Raw genomic sequence first — 17,755 nt, forward strand, 5'->3', positions numbered from 1 at the left:
TGGGACGAAGCCAGATGTTTCTTACTTTCGGGTCTTTGGGTGTGATGCCTATGTTCACATTTCCAAGGCTCACCGTGATAAATTTGAAGCAGCTTCCCGAAAACAGGTATTTGTTGGCTACAGCTCCCAGTCCCAAGGCTACCGATTGTATGATCCCGTCAAGCGGGATGTGTACACTAGCCGTGATGTGTAGTTTGTGGAGGTTCCGGCTACTTCAACGGGTGAGGAGCATCCCGTTCTTGGAGATCCAGGGGAGAGTTGGGCTCCTTCGACAGTTCCACTGGAGCTCGTGCCTTTTGATTATGATTCTGTTTCTGACACAGAGTCTACTGTTCCACCGGACACTTTTGAGGAGTTACCACCGGTGGATATTCCAGAGTCTTCTGCTGATGGAGAACGACGAGGGGAGGTTCGGCCTCCTCCTCGCTGGGCCCGTGACACACTTCGTGATTCAGGGATCGAGGGGGTTCCTGAGGAATGGGGACCGCAGGATGGTCCGCGGCAGTCACGGAGGCACCAGGCACATTCTACGGAGCTTGTTTGCTCCAACTATTGTTTGATGACCCGTGTTATGCAGGATCGAGAGCCCACCTCCGTGAAGGAGGCTTTACAGTCCGCACCATGGAAGAAAGCTTTGGAAGCCGAGTTGGAGGCTATTGAGAGGAATGGCACTTGGTCACTCGTGCCTCGCCCCCCGAAGAAGAAGGTGATTGGAGTCAAGTGGGTCTTCAAGACCAAATACCTTAGCGATGGTACTTTGGATAAGCACAAGGCTCGCCTTGTTGCTAAAGGTTTTGCACAGCGCCCCGGGATTGACTGCCATGACACTTTTGCCCCCACAGCTCGTATGGTGACCATTAGAGCTGTTCTTGCTTTGGCTGGCCATAGGAGATGGCCTGTTTATCAGTTGGATGTGAAGTCGGCCTTCCTCAATGGTGATTTGAAGGAGGAGATCTATGTTGAGCAGCCTCCTGGCTTTGGATCTTCCGATGGGAAAGTCTACAGGTTGAAGAAGGCCTTGTATGGCCTCAAGCAGGCTCCGCGTGCATGGAACGAGAAGATTGATTCGTTCCTCCAAGCTCAGTTGGGATATCGGCTGTCCAAGGCCGATCCGTAGCTGTATGTTCACACTTCCGAGGATGGTTGTGTGCTGTTTGTATTATATGTTGATGATTTGATTGTCACAGGTGATGCTGCACAGCAGGTCCAAGAGACGAAGTCAGCTTTACATCGGACGTTCGAGATGACGGACTTGGGTCTACTCCATTTCTTTTTGGGCCATGAGATTTATCAGTCTTAGAGGGGGATCTTTATCTCTCAACAGAGATATGTACAGGAGCTCTTGGTGTCTTTTGAGATGGAGGATTGTCGGGCCCTATCTACTCCTATGGATCCGAACTGGAAGGCCACTTCCCATTCAGCTTCTCCTTTGGCGGATGCGTCTCGCTATCGACAGTTGATTGGGTCCTTGATTTGGCTTCTCAACACGAGGGTTGATCTATGTTTTGCTGTTGGGCTCTTGGCAGGGTTCATGAGTGAATCTAAGACGGTGCATTGGCAGCCTGCTCAGAGGATTCTTCGGTATTTGAGGGGGACGTTTGATTTAGGGATTCATTACCCGCAGGGACAGATGGGTCAGATCTTGTACTTGCAGGTTGGAGCGACTCGGATTGGGCCGGTGACGTGGACCACAGGCGGTCTACTACAGGTTACTGTTTTACTTTGGGTGCAGGTGTTATTTCATGGAGTAGCAAGAAGCAGCCCACGGTAGCCCTTTCGTCTACTGAGGCGGAGTATCGGGCCGCGTCTTCCACCACATGCGAGGTTGTGTGGCTTCGGAGATTATTGGAGGAGCTTGGGTGCCCCCAGATTCGTCCTACATTGCTGCGATGTGACAATGAGAGTTGCATTGCCTTGGCAAGGAACCGTGTTTTTCATGCCCGGACGAAGCACATAGAGATCCAGTACCACTTCATCCGAGAAAAGCTTCTGGATGAGACCATCACTGTGGAGTATTGCAAGACGGAGGACAATCTTGCGGATTTGTTTACGAAGGCGCTTCCTCAGCCTCTACTTCGGAGACATTCCAGATCCCTCAGGCTTCTGCCCTGCCCAGGCTCTGAGAGGGGGTGTTAGAGATCAGGTCATAGCCTGATCAGGGGTAGCAGGCTGGTGCAGTCGGACTGCACAGTCGGACTGCCACGTGGCAGTCCGACCTGCAGCAGCCAGTCGGCTGCATTTAATGCAGCCGCCTGGCTATTTCTGGCGCCCTATTTCCCCCGTTTTTTTGGCTATTTATACCTGGCACTTTCAGCAGTCTGGAACACTTCTCTGCTCGCAGATTACAGACCGGTGACACGCGCAGATTCCGTCTCTGTTCGCAGATTTCAGACAGCAGACAGTGCAGACTGCAGCGGACTTCGAGGTGGACAGCAGGTTGCATCGTCGAGGTGGAGACACGCAGTCCAGCGCACTGCGCCCGTGTATATATCTGCATATCTTTGTATTCAGCATTCTTTATACAGCAGATCTTCATCGTCCACTGTCTCTTTCTCTCTCTTCTCTCTTTGCGTTCTCTCTCTCAGTCCTACGCTTCCGCACCGCTGCACTCTGACAGGAACCAATGTGTTGTGTGCAAGGCCCAATGTATTTGGGTATGGTTGGTAATATGCATAACCCCATGTATAGCAATGTTGGTATGATGCTGGGGCACAAAGTGACAAGTTTGGCATGCATATATGCTGTCTATTGTGTTTGGGACTCATGGTATTAATGTTGGTCATGCAAATGCTTCATATAGTGTTGGTCATGAGGAAAAATGTAGCTAGTAATGCCTGATGAGGAAAATGTAGCTATTAATAGATGCAATGTATGGGAAAATATATCTTGGTATGGCCGGTAGTACGTAAATTCCCATGCATAATCACATTGCAATAATCCAAAGTATGTAAACGTGAATGTTTTCTAGTGCATTTGATGCTCCTAGTATGTCAACTTGATGTGAGATTTCATGTTGGTTAATATAGAATTTGTGTAATGTGAAAATTCTAGGGATCTGTGGGTCCAAAGAGACAAAGGCCTAGAACTTAGTGGAGGTTTTGAGGCGAGTAAAGTTGGAGATAAAGTTTCCATGTGCTTCTTAGTGAAGCTCTAGCATTGTTTCACCTATGAGAGAATACAATTGGATGGAGAGGGGTGAGATTTGGTAGATCATCCTCAGTGATGCATTGTACCTTGATGTGTTTCAGTTAGAGTCGATTTTGGATCGGGCTCTTTTAGGCTTAGGAGTATAAAGAAATACCCTAACATAAAAACACAAACAAAAACCGTACGACAAAGCACAGATTGATAAAAGAACACAGTTAGGGTTAGGGTAACTCAGAGACAATGAACACAGAAAATAAATGAAGTGATGTGACTATAGAATATACAATGCTCATGTAGCAAACACACTATGTAGTGAATGAATACTAAACCTCAAACTCCTGTATCTCAAGGATCAGGGTAGGGGTAATGAGCTGGAGAGTGTGTCATACTTTGAATAGATCCCGAATCGCAGCAAGGTTGCCTCCGGATGTCGAACACCAACAAATACAACCAAGGAAGGTTGTATTTGATGCAAACGATAGTGCAGGAGAGAGAATGACTAAAAACGCAGGTGAGGAGAAAGAGAGACTAAAATGCAGACTGTAGGAGGGAAAACAAGAAACGTAGGCAGTGGAGAGAGAATCTGTTGCGATAGGTTGAGGAGAGAGAAAAAGAGCAGGCGGCAGCTGGAGAGTGATCAATAACAGTTGCTCTGCTGTAAACAGTTGCAAATTGCGGGTGGAAGGCTGGAAATAGACGCCAAACTGTAGATGACATCAAGGGATAACTGAGATTGCGATGTCCTCCACGAAAGGGGTATGGGCAACAAGCTGAAAGCACTTGAAACTTGAAAAAACGAGATCTATCATTGAATGGAGGGTAGCATACTTATTTATAGAAAGTTTGGGCCCTCCCAAGTGGGTTTGTGCTTATGGGACATAGACACTCTCTAGGAACTCATTTCTTTTAAATAAACAATATAATAAACAAGGTTACTTTATTAATTAAACATGCTTTGGGACTGTTTAAGTGAAGCTAATGCATTTTTAGCTCAACATCCTCTCTTAGGTTAAAATGAATGTTTAAAAACTATAAGCATCACCACTGTCACTATCAAGAGAACAAGCCGCCCCCTCTTAAACTGGAAGGGAAAGCAAGAGGGAAGCATGCTCTCTCCGTCAATCTGAAGTAGGGGAGGGTGTACTCAAGCCGATCTTGGTAGCAGGTATTGAAGGATCGGTCAATTGACCACTTTGGTCAAGATGTCTACAAAATTATCTGATGAAGGCACAACTCTAGGCGGATAGTGCCTAGTTCAACCTGCTCTTTGGAAAAGTGGAAGTGGACTCCCATATGCCACGTTCGTGGTGTGATGATAGGATTGCGTGCAAGGGCAATGACACTCTGGTTGTTGCAGTAGACAACGGTGGAAGAGTCGTAAGGAAAATGAAGCGCCGCCAGTAAACTCCTCAGGTAGATGGCCTTGGTGGTGCCATCGAAGAGAGCCTTATACTCCACCTTGGCGGTGGAAGCCGCCATCGTCTCCTATTTATAGCTAGACCAGGAAATAGGAGCCGTGCCCAATGTAAAGAGGTAGCTGCCATGGCAATCTCGCATGATAGGATCTCTTGCCCAATCAGAATCAGTGTGTCCGTGCAAACATAAACTAGAACCTTATCTTAGGCCATAAGAATAAGTATACCGTAAATAATGCAACACGCGAAGACATGCAATCCAATGTAACATCCTAGGTATTGTGAAATATTGATTGAGTATGCTAACCGAGTAAGTTAAATCTGGCCTAGTATGAGTCAACCAAAGAAGTTTTCCTACAACAGACCGATAGGTGTGTGCATTGAAGGGCTGACCTGTTGAGATATAAAGGCCCGGTAACCTCCGTGTATATAATTCACGCACATTGTACATGTGAACGCACCCTTTATGTGCCCTAAGTATAAATACATTTTATTTTTTGTGTACCAAAACATTGTTGGTACACTCTTATCTTCTCGTACTTTCACTCTGCTCACACACTCTCCAACCGTCGTACTCATACACTCCTGTTCGAACTCAAACTCTCTTAAGTTTGGCCTTACAGTCCAACAACTGGTATCAGAGCTTACGGTACAAGATCGTCGGGTCGTGCAGGTGCTCGCGACAGGCGTGCAATCGGCTAGAGTTTGTGTCCAGCTCGGTTGGAGTTCGTGACTAGAATGGAGGGGGGTGACCACACTGCTGAGTAGCATGACCAGTCTGCACCAGGCAACAACGGCATCCAACAGGTGTGGACCAAGCGACTAGCACGGGCAGTCGGGGCGACTAGCGCGAGCAGTCGCGCCAGACACGCATCGTGCGACGGGCCACAAAAGGCAATGGATGTAGGACTCGCGACGACTAGTAGGCATACACGGCATAACGTGCAGTAGGTCGACAATGGGTCATCAGACCCCTGCTCAAGTCCAACAATTGGCGGGCAGTTTTGACGGGCAGGCGTCAGTGAGACGTGACACGATGGGGGTGCCCTCCAGTTAGTACCTTCGTTTTTTTTAAAACAAATCAAATTTTCTCTAATCCCCTCATTAGCCTTGGCGGGTGTTCACACACCAGAGGCACAGTTTCAAAATCTGTGCACATCGGGCCACAGAATTTGGGGCTTTTCCCAGATTTGGCATCATTCATGCCTGTCAGTGACTTTTGAGTCAGAAATTGCAGACATCGCGTGCGGTGACCTAAATTAAATTGGGGATTTTGCAAATTTTGTCAAAATTTTGCCTTTCTTCGGTAAAATTTCTTGACATTGGATCCCAGAAATTTGGGGTTTTTCATGTATTGGCAAAGCTTTACTCAGCTGGGTCAGATTGATTGACATTCATGCAATTTTGGACTTGAAATTTTGGGGATTTGCGCAGAATTTGGTAAATTTCTGCATCTTTTACCCGTGCAGTGGCTGGTTAATGTTTAAACAGCAGAGATTTATTTCTGGTTGAGGAAAAACAGCAGGGTATTTTGCTTGTTCAGCTTGTGCTTCCGTAGATTAGTGCATTTACTCTTGTGTTCGTGATAAAATGGCTGCAACTTCTTCTAGTTCAGACATCAAGAGTTTGATGGAGATTAAACGGTTTGATGGTCACGGATTTGACCTTTGGAAAGACTGTATGCAGGGCATTTTGTTCCTGAAGGATTGTGAGGATGTTTTGCAGGAAGATAAACCCACACTAATGTCTGATGCAGATTGGGCCAGAGTGAATAAAAAGGCTGTGGCTTACATAAAGATGGGTGTCACTGATGACATTCTGACAGAGATTAAGGGTTTAGACACAGGTTATGCAATATGGGAGAAGCTGAAAACTACTTATGAGATCACCACACCTATTAATCAGGTGCATTTAATGCACAAGTTGGTGAATATGCGACTGGAAGAGTCAAAGCCTGCAACTGAGCACTTGAGTGCATTTACAGGGATTCTAAATCAGCTCAAAGATGCAAACTTGGACTTTGATGATAAGTTGAGGGCGATCTTTTTGATCATGACACTGCCGGACTCGTGGGAAACCTTAGTGGTTTCACTCAGCAATAACCCCAATCTCTCATATGATGGGGTGAGGGGTTCTATCTTGAATGAAGAAATTAGACGTATGTCTAGTGGAGAAGGCAGCAACTCAGCTTATAATGTAAGAGGCAGGGCTGAAAAGAAAAATGCATATGCAGGGCAGAGAAACAGGAGCAAGAGTAAAGGAAAGGATAAGAGTGATATCACTTGCTATCATTGTGGTCGGAAGGGCCACAAAAAACTTGACAGCAGGTACTACAAGAAGGAACAAGAGAGAAAGAAGAATACAAGAGATAAAAGAAGGAGGAAGAAAAGACAGATGCATTGGAGACATCCAAAGGCAAAGAAAAGGCCAATGTGGCCTCCAATGTGGTCATAGAGAAGCTTTCAGATACAGAGGTTGATGTATTATGTGCAGTTGATTATGATGCCCTTGTATGTCACATGCAGGATATGCAGATTACCAAGGCTGATGTGATTGATGCACTCTTGTTAGTTGATGATGGTGTCACTCAGACTTGGATTGTAGACTCTGGTGCCTCTTTCCATGTAACTCCTTGCTTGGAGTGTTTTGCTATGTTTAATGCAGGCAGTTATGGAAAGGTGTATCTTGGAAATAACCATGCTTGCAGCGTTGATGGGATTGGCACCGTACACTTGTCTTTAGACAATGGTCAAGAACTTGTGTTGAAAGATGTCAGATATGTGCCTGGCATTAAAAAGAGTTTACTATCTGTTGGTTAGCTTGACTTGCATGGCTACACCACATTGTTTGGTGGTGGTTTGTGGAAAGTAAAAAAGGGTTCCATGCTGATTGCAAAAGGAACCAAGAAGGGCACATAGTATTGTTTGCATTGTAAAGCCTTGAATGGCAAGTTTCTTGCAGTTGCTGAAATTTGCAGCCACTTAGAGTTATGGCATAAGAGATTAGGCCATATGAGCCAAAAAGGACTTGATGCTCTTACCTCTCTGAAGAGGGTTGATGGAAAAGGCTCTAAACTTGATTTTTGTAATGAGTGTCAGTTTGGAAAGCAAATAAAAAATCCCTTTACTCTGGTGCCTCTCGTAAGTCCAATGTCTTGGACTTAGTGCATTCTGTTGTATGTAGTATGCCCGTGAAATCATTGGGTGGAGCTGCATATTTTGTCTCCTTTATTGATGATTGTTCCAAGAAGATTTGGGTGTATTTGCTGAAAAAGAAAAGTGAAGTGTTTGCTGTTTTTAAAACTTTTCATGCATTTGTGACCACTCAGATAGATAGAAAGCGGAAATGCTTGAGAACTGATAATGGGGGTGAGTTTACATCGACTGAATTTAAGTCATTTTGTGACTTACATGGTATTAAGAGGGAGCTTACAGCCCCTTACAGTCCTTCTTCAAATGGGGTGGCTGAAAGATATAACAAGACTTTATGTGAAAGAGTGTGGTGCATGCTGTCCACTGCCAATCTCCCTCATGCATTTTGGGGAGAGGCACTCAAAACCGCGGTTCACATTTGCAACCGCTCTCCAAATAGGTCCTTAAATAATGGCATCCCTGAGGAGGTTTGGTTTGGCAAATCGGCCTCATATAACCATCTACGTATATTTGGCTGTGATGCTTTCGTACATGTTAGGGATGAGCGGAGGAACAAACTTGACCCAAAATCCACCAAAGGCATTTTCATGGGTTATGGTGATGAGGGTGAATTTGGCTACAGAGTGTGGTTACCTCAGTCCAAGAAAATTATTCGCAGTCGTAATTTTGTGTTTAATGAGGCAAAATTGCTGAAAGGCTCGTTAGCCTCTAATGAAGATCTGAAAAAGGTGAAATTTCAGAGTTTACAGCCACCCATAACTTCAGAAAATGAGCCTCAAGGTGCTGTACCACAGGCTGAAACTGATGATCAGCCAGTTACTTTTGAGCCAGATGATGATGGACAGCAAATAGAAGGACAAGGAGGTCATGGACAGCAAGATAGGCTTGCTGATTATGAAAATGCAAGTGTTGGAAATGAAAATGAAGGTGCTGTACAGCATGCACAGCATGCTGAAAATGGTTTACAGCAGCAAATGAATGCTGAAAATAATATACCTCTTGATGTAGACCCAATTCTTGACAATGTTGATCATTGGGTACACAGGTCTACACGCGTAAGAAGGCAACCGCATAGGTTTGACCCCTCCTTGCATTATGTGATGCTTACAGATGAGGGTGAGCCTCTTACATACAAAGAGGCCAAGTCATGTGAGTTTAACAGTAAGTGGGAGCTAGCTATGCAGGGAGAGATTAAATCTCTATATGCAAATGATACTTGGGATCTTGTGTCATTACCTAAGGGAAGGAAGCCACTTCCAAACAAATGGGTGTACAAAGTCAAGATAATTGATGGGAAACCCAAGTACAAGGCAAGGCTAGTTGCCAAAGGTTATGCACAAAAGAAAGGAATTGACTTTCAAGAGGTCTTCTCACCTGTTGTGAAGATGACCACTTTACGTGTGCTTTTTGCTCTTACTGCTGTTTTGGATTTAGAGCTATATCAAATGGATGTAAAAACAACTTTCTTGCATGGTGACATTGATGAGGAAATCTACATCAAACAGCCCGAGGGCTTTGTAGTTCCTAGAAAAGAGCAAATGGTGTGTAAACTAAAACACAGTTTGTATGGGTTGAAGCAAGCACCACGGCAATGGTACAAAAAGTTTGACGCCTTTATGCTATCTCATGAGTTTATACGCAACCATGCATATCATTGCTTGTACATGAAAAAGGATACAGATGGCAGCCCCATCATACTTGTTTTGTATGTGGATGATATGTTACTAGCTGGGAAAAGGAAGACTAGTTTGGATGCTCTCAAAAATCAGCTGAAATCAGCCTTCTCCATGAAAGATTTGGGGAATGCAGAGCATATTTTGGGCATGAGGATTCGTAGAGATAGAATGCAGAAATTGCTGTTTTTATCTCAAGGAAAGTACATTGGAAAGATACTGGACAGATTTGACACGGTTGAAGCTAAGCCTTTTGGGATACCCTTACCTCCTTATCTCAAGCTTAGCAAAGCCAACAGCCCGAAAGATGACGTGGAAGCAAATGCTATGAAGGGAGTTCCTTATGCATCAGCTTGTGGCTCTCTTATGTATGCTATGGTTGCTACTCCTCCAGACATTGCTCTTGCAGTGGGAGTTGTTAGCAGGTTTATGTCAAATCCTGGCAAAGCACATTGGGAGGCTGTCAAGTGTATTTTTCAATACCTTAAGGGTGCACAAAGAAAAAGTATTTGCTATGGGCAGGGTGCACTTAGTTTATAAGGTTATTGTGATGCAGGCATGGCAGGTGACTTGGACACTCGTAGGTCCACCAGCGGGTATGTCTTTATAGTTGCTGGTGGGGCTGTTTCTTGGTGTTCCAGGTTGCAAAACATTGTTGCACTAAGTACCAATGAAGCTGAATACATATCAGCTACTGAAGCTTCTAAGGAAGCTATATGGTTGAGCAGACTTGTAGATGATCTCGGCATGTCAATGGATACTGCAGTTTTGGGATGTGATAGCTAGAGTGCAGTGTATCTGGCTAAGAATGCTATATATCATTCACGCACAAAGCATATAGATGTACGATATCACTTCATCAGACAGATTCTGGAAGATGGTCAAATCACATTGACCAAGATTAAAACACAAGATAACCCTGCAGATGTTCTCACTAAAAGTCTAAGCAGAGCTCAACACGAGCATTGTATTCGACTAGTGGGAGTTGGTTAGCTAGAGGTTCATATCAGACCTTTAAGTGGGAGGTTGTTGGGATATAAAGGCCCGGTAACCTCTTGTGTATATAACACACGCACATTGTACATGTGAACGCACCCTTTACGGGCCGTAAGTATAAATACATTTTATTCTTTGTGTATCAACACATTGCTGGTATACTCTTATCTTCTCGTACTTTCACTTTGCTCACACTCTCTCCAGCCGTCATACTCATACGCTCCTGTTCGAACTCAAACTCTCTAAGCTGTGGCCTTACAGTCCAACATGACCTAGGGTATCCTTCGACAAGTGGACAGGAGGATCAAGAGGCGTGGCCGGTGGCCGTGTTTGATCCATAGTATACTGTTCCACAAGTTGAAGTGCGTAGTTCTGCTGTGACACAAAAATACAGCCCCCAGATCAAACTAGCTCCATCCCCAAGAAATAAGATAACAAACCAAGGTCTGTCATCTTAAAGATAGAACTAAGCTTTGCCTTAATCTTTGCGATGGCAGCAAAATTTGAGCCTGTGACGAGTAAGTCATCAACATACAACAGGATATAGTTGATCTCCTCTACAGTAGATCGAACACATAAGTTCGGGTCATAAGGGGTAGAATAGTATCCATGAGTTTGTAAGAACTTATCCATCCTATGGAACCAAGACCGCGGTGCTTTTTCAACCCATAAAGAGCTTTCTGCAAGCGGAATACTTTATTCCACAGGTTCCCAAAAGAAAAGCCTGGTGGTTGCTCCACATAGACTTCCTCCCCGAGATAACCATTCAGGAAGGCACTCTTGATACCCATTTGATATATCGGCCAACCGTGGTGAGCGGCTAGCTTTGTCCCGATGACTTTCTTGTGGCTCGTATGATCCACCAATCTCCAAGTCTCATTTTGGTCAATACACTCTAGCTCCTTCTCCATGGCCTCTTGCCATTGAGGGTGCTGAAAAGCATCCTGCCATGTATCCAGCTCAAAATGCGCTATGTAATCGACTGTAAACAACGACGCAAATGATGCATGAGGAGCAAGCCAGGCATATCTTCTAGGTCCCTTTGGAGTGAAATCCGGTGGTAAGATCCCCGAATCCCGCATGGTCTATTGGTATCAGCGAGGTAATGGGTCTCGCGGAGAGGGCATAGGAGTTGAAGAATCCGCAAGAATGTCAGAAGCAAGAAGTAAACTAGGCTCAGTAGGCGTGAGCTCCAATGATGTGGAAGGAGGAATTAGATTGGAATCCAGTACAGAGGACTGTACGATATCTCTCTCGTAAAAATCGACGTCCCTGTGAATGATTATCTTATTTATCCAAGGATCGAACAAATGATAGGCTTTTGCTTCAGAGGAATATCTGACAAAATTAAGGAGATCAACCCGGGGAGAGCTTTTCTATCTTATCATTAGGCGTGTGTGTGTAGACAGGACACTCGAAGACTTTGAAGTGGAAAATAACAAGCCGAGAGCCAAAGAATACCTCATACGGGGTCTTCTGAGGAAGAGCCGCCGTCGGGTAGCGGTTGAGCCACGAACCACGAACCACGAACCGCAATGTTCTCCTGAAGGGGTGTGAGGGTATGGAGAGGTTGGAGAGAAGAGGTGACGGATTGAATGAATCAGCCGTGGGGAATGAATGAGAGAGTGGCCTATAAAAAGGCAGAGTCAGTCTAGGATGGAGCCCCTTTTTGGGGCTGTAAACCCTATATGCAAAATGCAGGAACACAATAAATGCATATTGTGTGTGAAGGGTTTCTCAACACCCCCTCTCATACCCAAAAAGGAGAACAAGAGAAGAGTGAGGTGGAGATACAATGCTACATGCTGAAGAATGCTCATGTAGCAGGTGCCACTTGGACAGTGCCCCTCGTAGGGAAATTGTTCACTTGCCCAAGTGCCCTAGTACAAAGATGATGAAATCATGCAATGCATAGGAGGTAGAAAATCTTGAATATCCAAGATTTCCACCTGAAAGGTAACTTGCAGTAAAGAATAGGAGACAAAGTGAAATGGAGAACCCGAAACTCAACCTTGGGAGAGAAGCTACTAGCTTTGTGCATCCATGCTGGAAGGAAGACGAAGGCCTCGTCACCAAGTCGCGACTGAACCTTCGAGGTTCCAATTGAGGTGGTACCTGAGGATCCTGGGTATCAGTAGAAGAGATGACTGGTCGAAGACAGCCACCCCAAGAAAGTAGAGGATGGGTGAAGAACATCATGTGGAGTAGGATTCCTCTCTGAGGTGGGAGGTGGAGGGGCCCCTGCGGAAGTCGAAGAAGTAGATTCCGCCTCTGAGGGCAAAGAAATAACATCCCCCTCTGAAGTAGATAGGGAATCCAAAAACTCATGGATCACGGACTCTGAAATATGTGATGATGAAGGAAGTGTTGCCGGTCGTGCCGAAGAAGGTATCTGGGGTGCCGAAGAGCTCCGAGAGGTAGCCTCTTGAACTTAAGTAGTCGAGGGTGGGGAAGGGCGGGAGTTAGAATGAGCAATAGGTGGGCAACAGTTGCTGTCTCTCAGTGGAGCGGATTGGGTAGCCGAAGAAGAGAAAGGAGTCTAGCAACTACTGTCTCTCAAAGGAGCGGACTGACGAGGAGACGATATCAAACAATCGTTTTCTCTCTATGGAGCAGACTGCAGAACCGTGGGCCATGGTAGCCTCTGTATTCGAAAATAGGTGGGAGAAGACTGCTGCTGGCATTGCGACGATCTCCAAGAGGTTGTAGCGCCAATCGACCCTCCATGTGCTCGGAAGGACTTAGTGTGCATTGGATGCGTCTTATTGCCTTGAGCATAGTACTTTGATAGCCGATGTAGAACGTTCTCTGTGGCCCAGAAAGAAGAGGTGACACAAGGAGTGCCTGGTGGAAGACGCATATACTCCAGGGGGGTGGGGAGCAAAGGTCGAAGTCAGTAAGCATCGGTGGTGTGTCCGGTGATGCCATAGTAGGAACACCCAGTAGTTTGGTCATTTGTTGGTAAAGAAGCCATGGATACCAATGTGCCTTGTTGAAAAAGGAAGAGGTTAGCCACCATGAACCATGAACCGCAATGTTCGTCTCAAGGGGTGTGAGGGTAGTGTGAAGCATGAACCACAATGTCCGCCTCAAAAGGTGGGAGGGCAGTGGAAGGGCTGGAAGTGAGTTGCCAGTGGGAGGAGGATGCGACCAATAGTAAGAGGTTGTAACCAATAGAAAAACATAGGTGAGGAGATAGAAAGACTAGAAACACAGGTGAGGAGAGAGAAATACTAAAAACGCAGGCTGCAGGAGAGAGAAAGACTAAAAACGTAGGAAAAAACAGCAGTAGGAGTCAATATATTGAAATCAGCTCCGAACAGTGTGTGGTAGACTGGAAATAGACGCTAGATTATTGTAGATAGCAATGGTCAGCTTGGATAATACATTGCATTGCAATTAAGGACGATTGCAAGGATCTCAAGGGGATGGTTTGTCACGAGGACGTGAAATATTACTTTGCTTAGCATTATATTAAAAGTTAATCAAATGTACTAATGTGACTTGCATATATGAGGTGGAAGTTAATTATTTCACAATGTGGGACCTAGGACCCTGAAGTATCAATTGTTGGTGCCAAAGGCAAAAATTGTAATAAGTTATGTTTGTGACATGTACTAGGCGGTACCCAGTGCTAGATTTTGGCCTAGAGGAATTTATTGGCCACTAATGTTAGTGGTGATATTAGAGACCAGAGTTAATTAATTAATGTTGATCTAAGGGTTGATAACTACTTAGGAATGCTTGGAAGACAAATTGGTAATTATTGATTGGTGGAATTATTTTTTTGGGTATTATAATTATTATTAAATTGATTTTCAAAGTTAATATTTTGAAAATTAACTTAATAAGTTGGATAATGTTGGAAAATGGATTAGAAGGCAGCCACATGGCAAGACTTGTAGTCTTAGGGGTTGATGGAAGTCAATTCTAGCCATTGTGAGAGAGGAGGCTATTAGAGAGCAAGAATATGTTATTGATGTGATTTGTAGCCACCAAGGATCAATCCTAAAGTAGGTGTCAATAGTTTGGAGCTCTCTAGGTGCAGGTGACAGCAAGCCAAGGTCCTTCTAGTGTAGATGATAGCATATAGGAGGGGTAACAAACTTTTTTATGGTGCTAAGTTGTAGCTGAGAGTTTTCATTGCTGTTTGAGTAGAACAAGAGTAGTTTTTCAGCCTTTCTTGGGATGAAACTTTGAATTTTCTCTGTCTTCAGCATTCTCTCTCATTCTCTAACCATTTCTCAACTCCTCTCAGCATTTTCTAATAGTTGGAGTTATCAGAGAAAGAGATTTCAGTCAATCTCTGGTGTAAATCCAAATTTACAGTAGAAATTAGGGTTTGATAGCCACCTCGAGATGCATGCTCAAAATCGAGGGCCTAAAACTTGAATTTCAGCAATTGAAATGAAAGAATTTTAGGGAGATTCAAGAGGCTAGTCCATATTACATTTGGGGCTTAATTTTCTTTCAAATTAAAGAATTTTAGGAAGATTCAAGAAGCTAACTAGCCCATATGAGATTTGGGGCTTAATTTGTCTTTCAAGGAGTAAGTGAAGGTCAATCCCCCTAGTAGACCATTGGGCAAATTGGTTTGAAGGCTTGTTGGTCAGTTTTGACAGCAAGAGGTACTTGGGTTAGCGGAGGGGATTAGAGGATCTTAGTTATACTCTATCCATTTATAATAAAAGTTAAAAATATACCTCAAGGGGTGCTAGCCTTTTGGATTTGAGAGGGGGTGTTGAGCTAAGTTACCACTAGCTTTAACTAAACAACCCCAAAACTCAACTTAATTAATAAAATTTAACCATTCTTTTAAACCAGGAATGGTTCATGAGAGTTTTAGTGTTCCACATGTAAAACCCTAATTTTGGGAGGCCCCAAACTTTCTATACATATATAGCTTGCCCTCCCATTAAGCCAATCTCGTTTTTGTAGGTTTCAGGCGCTCTAGCTTCGCTGTTCACATCTCGTTCGTAGAGGACATCAGCCGAAGCTGCCCCAATCTGTTTACCCTCTAGTGGCTCTTGTTTCTCAGCCTCTCCACGCAGATTTGGACTGTTTTAGCCATTGACTGGTACTGTCCAGCCTTGAGGCCTGTTGTTGCACACTCTCCTTGCTGTTGCCAGCTGCCACGTGGTAGGCAGCTGTTGTGTTGGACCTACTAGCTGCCGCCTTGCCTACTAAGATTCGTTAGAATTTGCTGATTCTATGGGCAGCGCCCAATGTAATTTGTGTGGTGTGGACACTTATTAAAGTGTCAATGTAAGGTGTGTACATCTAGTGTCTTAGAAACTTAAAGTAGTGACACTAGGCTCTAGAGTAAGATAAACCTAACTCTAGGTAGTTGGTGGAAGCTGGTTAGGTCAACCCTTGGCCTAAACATAAGTTATACTTTCACTCTATCTTTCATTCTAGCAAGTACACTCTTCTCTTTTTGCTTCAGCTCACTCTCTTGCTATCATTCTCTCTCTTCCCTCTCTCTCCATAGCTGGCTGCCATTTTCCAACATTTGGTATCAGAGCAACTCATACGCGCGGATTTTGTTCAGCCACTGTCAGCCGGTGCCATCCCGCTCAAGGTCCTACTGCTGCCAGCTTCGTTCTCACAGGTGGTCTAGGTTCGTTGCCCACACCCCATTCGCAGAGGACATCTTGGTCGAAGTTGCCCCATCTTGTCTACCATTGATCGGCGTTTGTTTCTCAGCCTCTCCATGTAGCTTTGGACTATTTCAGCCATTGACTGGTATTGTCCAGCCTTGACGCATGCTGTTGCACACTCTCCCTATTGTTGCTAGCTGCCATCCTACCCTCTGTGATTGTAGCGATTGCTGCATTTTGGTTTGATGGCTATTGTATAGCTTGCCACATCATCACCAATTGTTGCATTTGCAGTTCCCTCTCTTCTCACTGCTCCATGTACTTAGATCCGACATCTACTGTTGTGTGCATTGTTGCGAGACATCTTGGAGGTTGCCTTGTTGCGTTTCAGGATCCATCAAGAGTATGACACTCTCTTCAGCTCATTACCTTTGCCTCGGTCCTCTAGACACGAGTTTGGGGTATAGTATTCGTTCACTGCATAGTGTGTTTGCTGCATGAGCATTATATTATTCAAATTCATTCATTTCAGATCTTCACTATGTTCATTGTCTCTGAATTACCCTAACCCTAACTATGTTTTGTTCAATTTGTGCTTTGTCGTATGATTGTATTTGTGTTTGTATGTTGGGGTGTTTCTTTACATAACTTTCAGATGACCAAGAGGTATGTTGGATGTAGTGGGGTTATCTTGATGAGAACCTCCAAAGGGTTGTTTGAGCAATGATTATTGAACTTTGGAAAAGGGTCATCCAATTCTGAGTGGGGGACCTGAATTTGCATGGTCGTCTAATCAAACTTCAGGTGGTGCTACCGAATCTCACGCAAAAGCAATTATAAAGTCTCCATGTCTGCTGTTGACAGCCTTTACTGAATTGAAAGCTCATTCTTGAACGATCAAGACACCCAATTATCCAAGCAAAAGAGAAAGAAAACCCTCCGTACTAGAAAGAAAACCCACAATGTAAGAAGGACCTCCATTCTTTAGATCTGATGGAACTTTCTTCTTCAAAGATAAATGGAATGTAAAAAAAGGATCAAGGCTTATGAAAGATGGTGGCTCAGTGGGGTGTTCATTAGTTATTGAAAGAAAAAGCAGAAAGCAAAGCAAAGTTTCCCTATTTGAAATTATCGCAGTGCAATTGGGAGCCAAAGACTTTAGAACCAGCTGTAGCTTATGAGGATGAAGTTATTCTAGATGAGATTGGCCTTGCCAAAAGATTGTGTAAATCAGGTTTTTGCCCAGGAGAAATTTATGCTATCAGTTACATTTTCACCACTTTGATTGCTCGTTTTGGTCTTGTGCACTAGGTACACGATTCTATAAATTAGATGTTTGTCTAGGAGATATTGATGCTTTGAGCTTATGTTGTGTGAGCCAAACCTACACCAGTTGGAACTACTAATTCCATTTGTGGTATGAGGTTTCTATCTTTCTGTTACTAGATTTAGAGATCTGATATTCAAAGATATTCTATCATAAGATTCTCTGGGTTACTGAAGTTTGCTTTCTTTGATTACAGACTAACTTTGATACCCAAGAAGTTCTGCGGAAGTACATTCGTTACGCATTGAATGAGAGGCCTTTTAACCCAGATATGGTGGCAGATTTTATTCATCTAAGGAAAGTTTCACAGTTGGATGATATACAAATTGCTGAGATACTCAATGAAGTCTCTAGACGCATTGTCAAGGACAAAGGTGTGGGACGTTATTCTAAGGCTGTTAGCCGTTGTTGAATCTTTTCTGAAATTCTGCCTTTCATAGTGCTG

General features: G+C 44.2%; 1 protein-coding gene across 1 annotated transcript in view; it reads left to right on the forward strand.

Moving 5' to 3' along the window:
- Positions 1 to 17,755, forward strand: part of LOC148030302 (uncharacterized) — a 57,370-nt gene that overhangs the window by 13,784 nt on the left and 25,831 nt on the right. Inside the window, exon 3 of the mRNA XM_087686586.1 lies at positions 17,507 to 17,684. Coding sequence (XP_087542712.1) covers positions 17,507 to 17,684 — 178 coding nt within the window. The remainder of the gene's footprint in view (positions 1 to 17,506; positions 17,685 to 17,755) is intronic.

Source organism: Lygodium microphyllum, chromosome 10, assembly GCF_053477565.2.
Source record: "Lygodium microphyllum isolate KBCC chromosome 10, Lygodium_microphyllum_v1.1.10, whole genome shotgun sequence".
Taxonomy (NCBI): domain Eukaryota; kingdom Viridiplantae; phylum Streptophyta; class Polypodiopsida; order Schizaeales; family Lygodiaceae; genus Lygodium; species Lygodium microphyllum.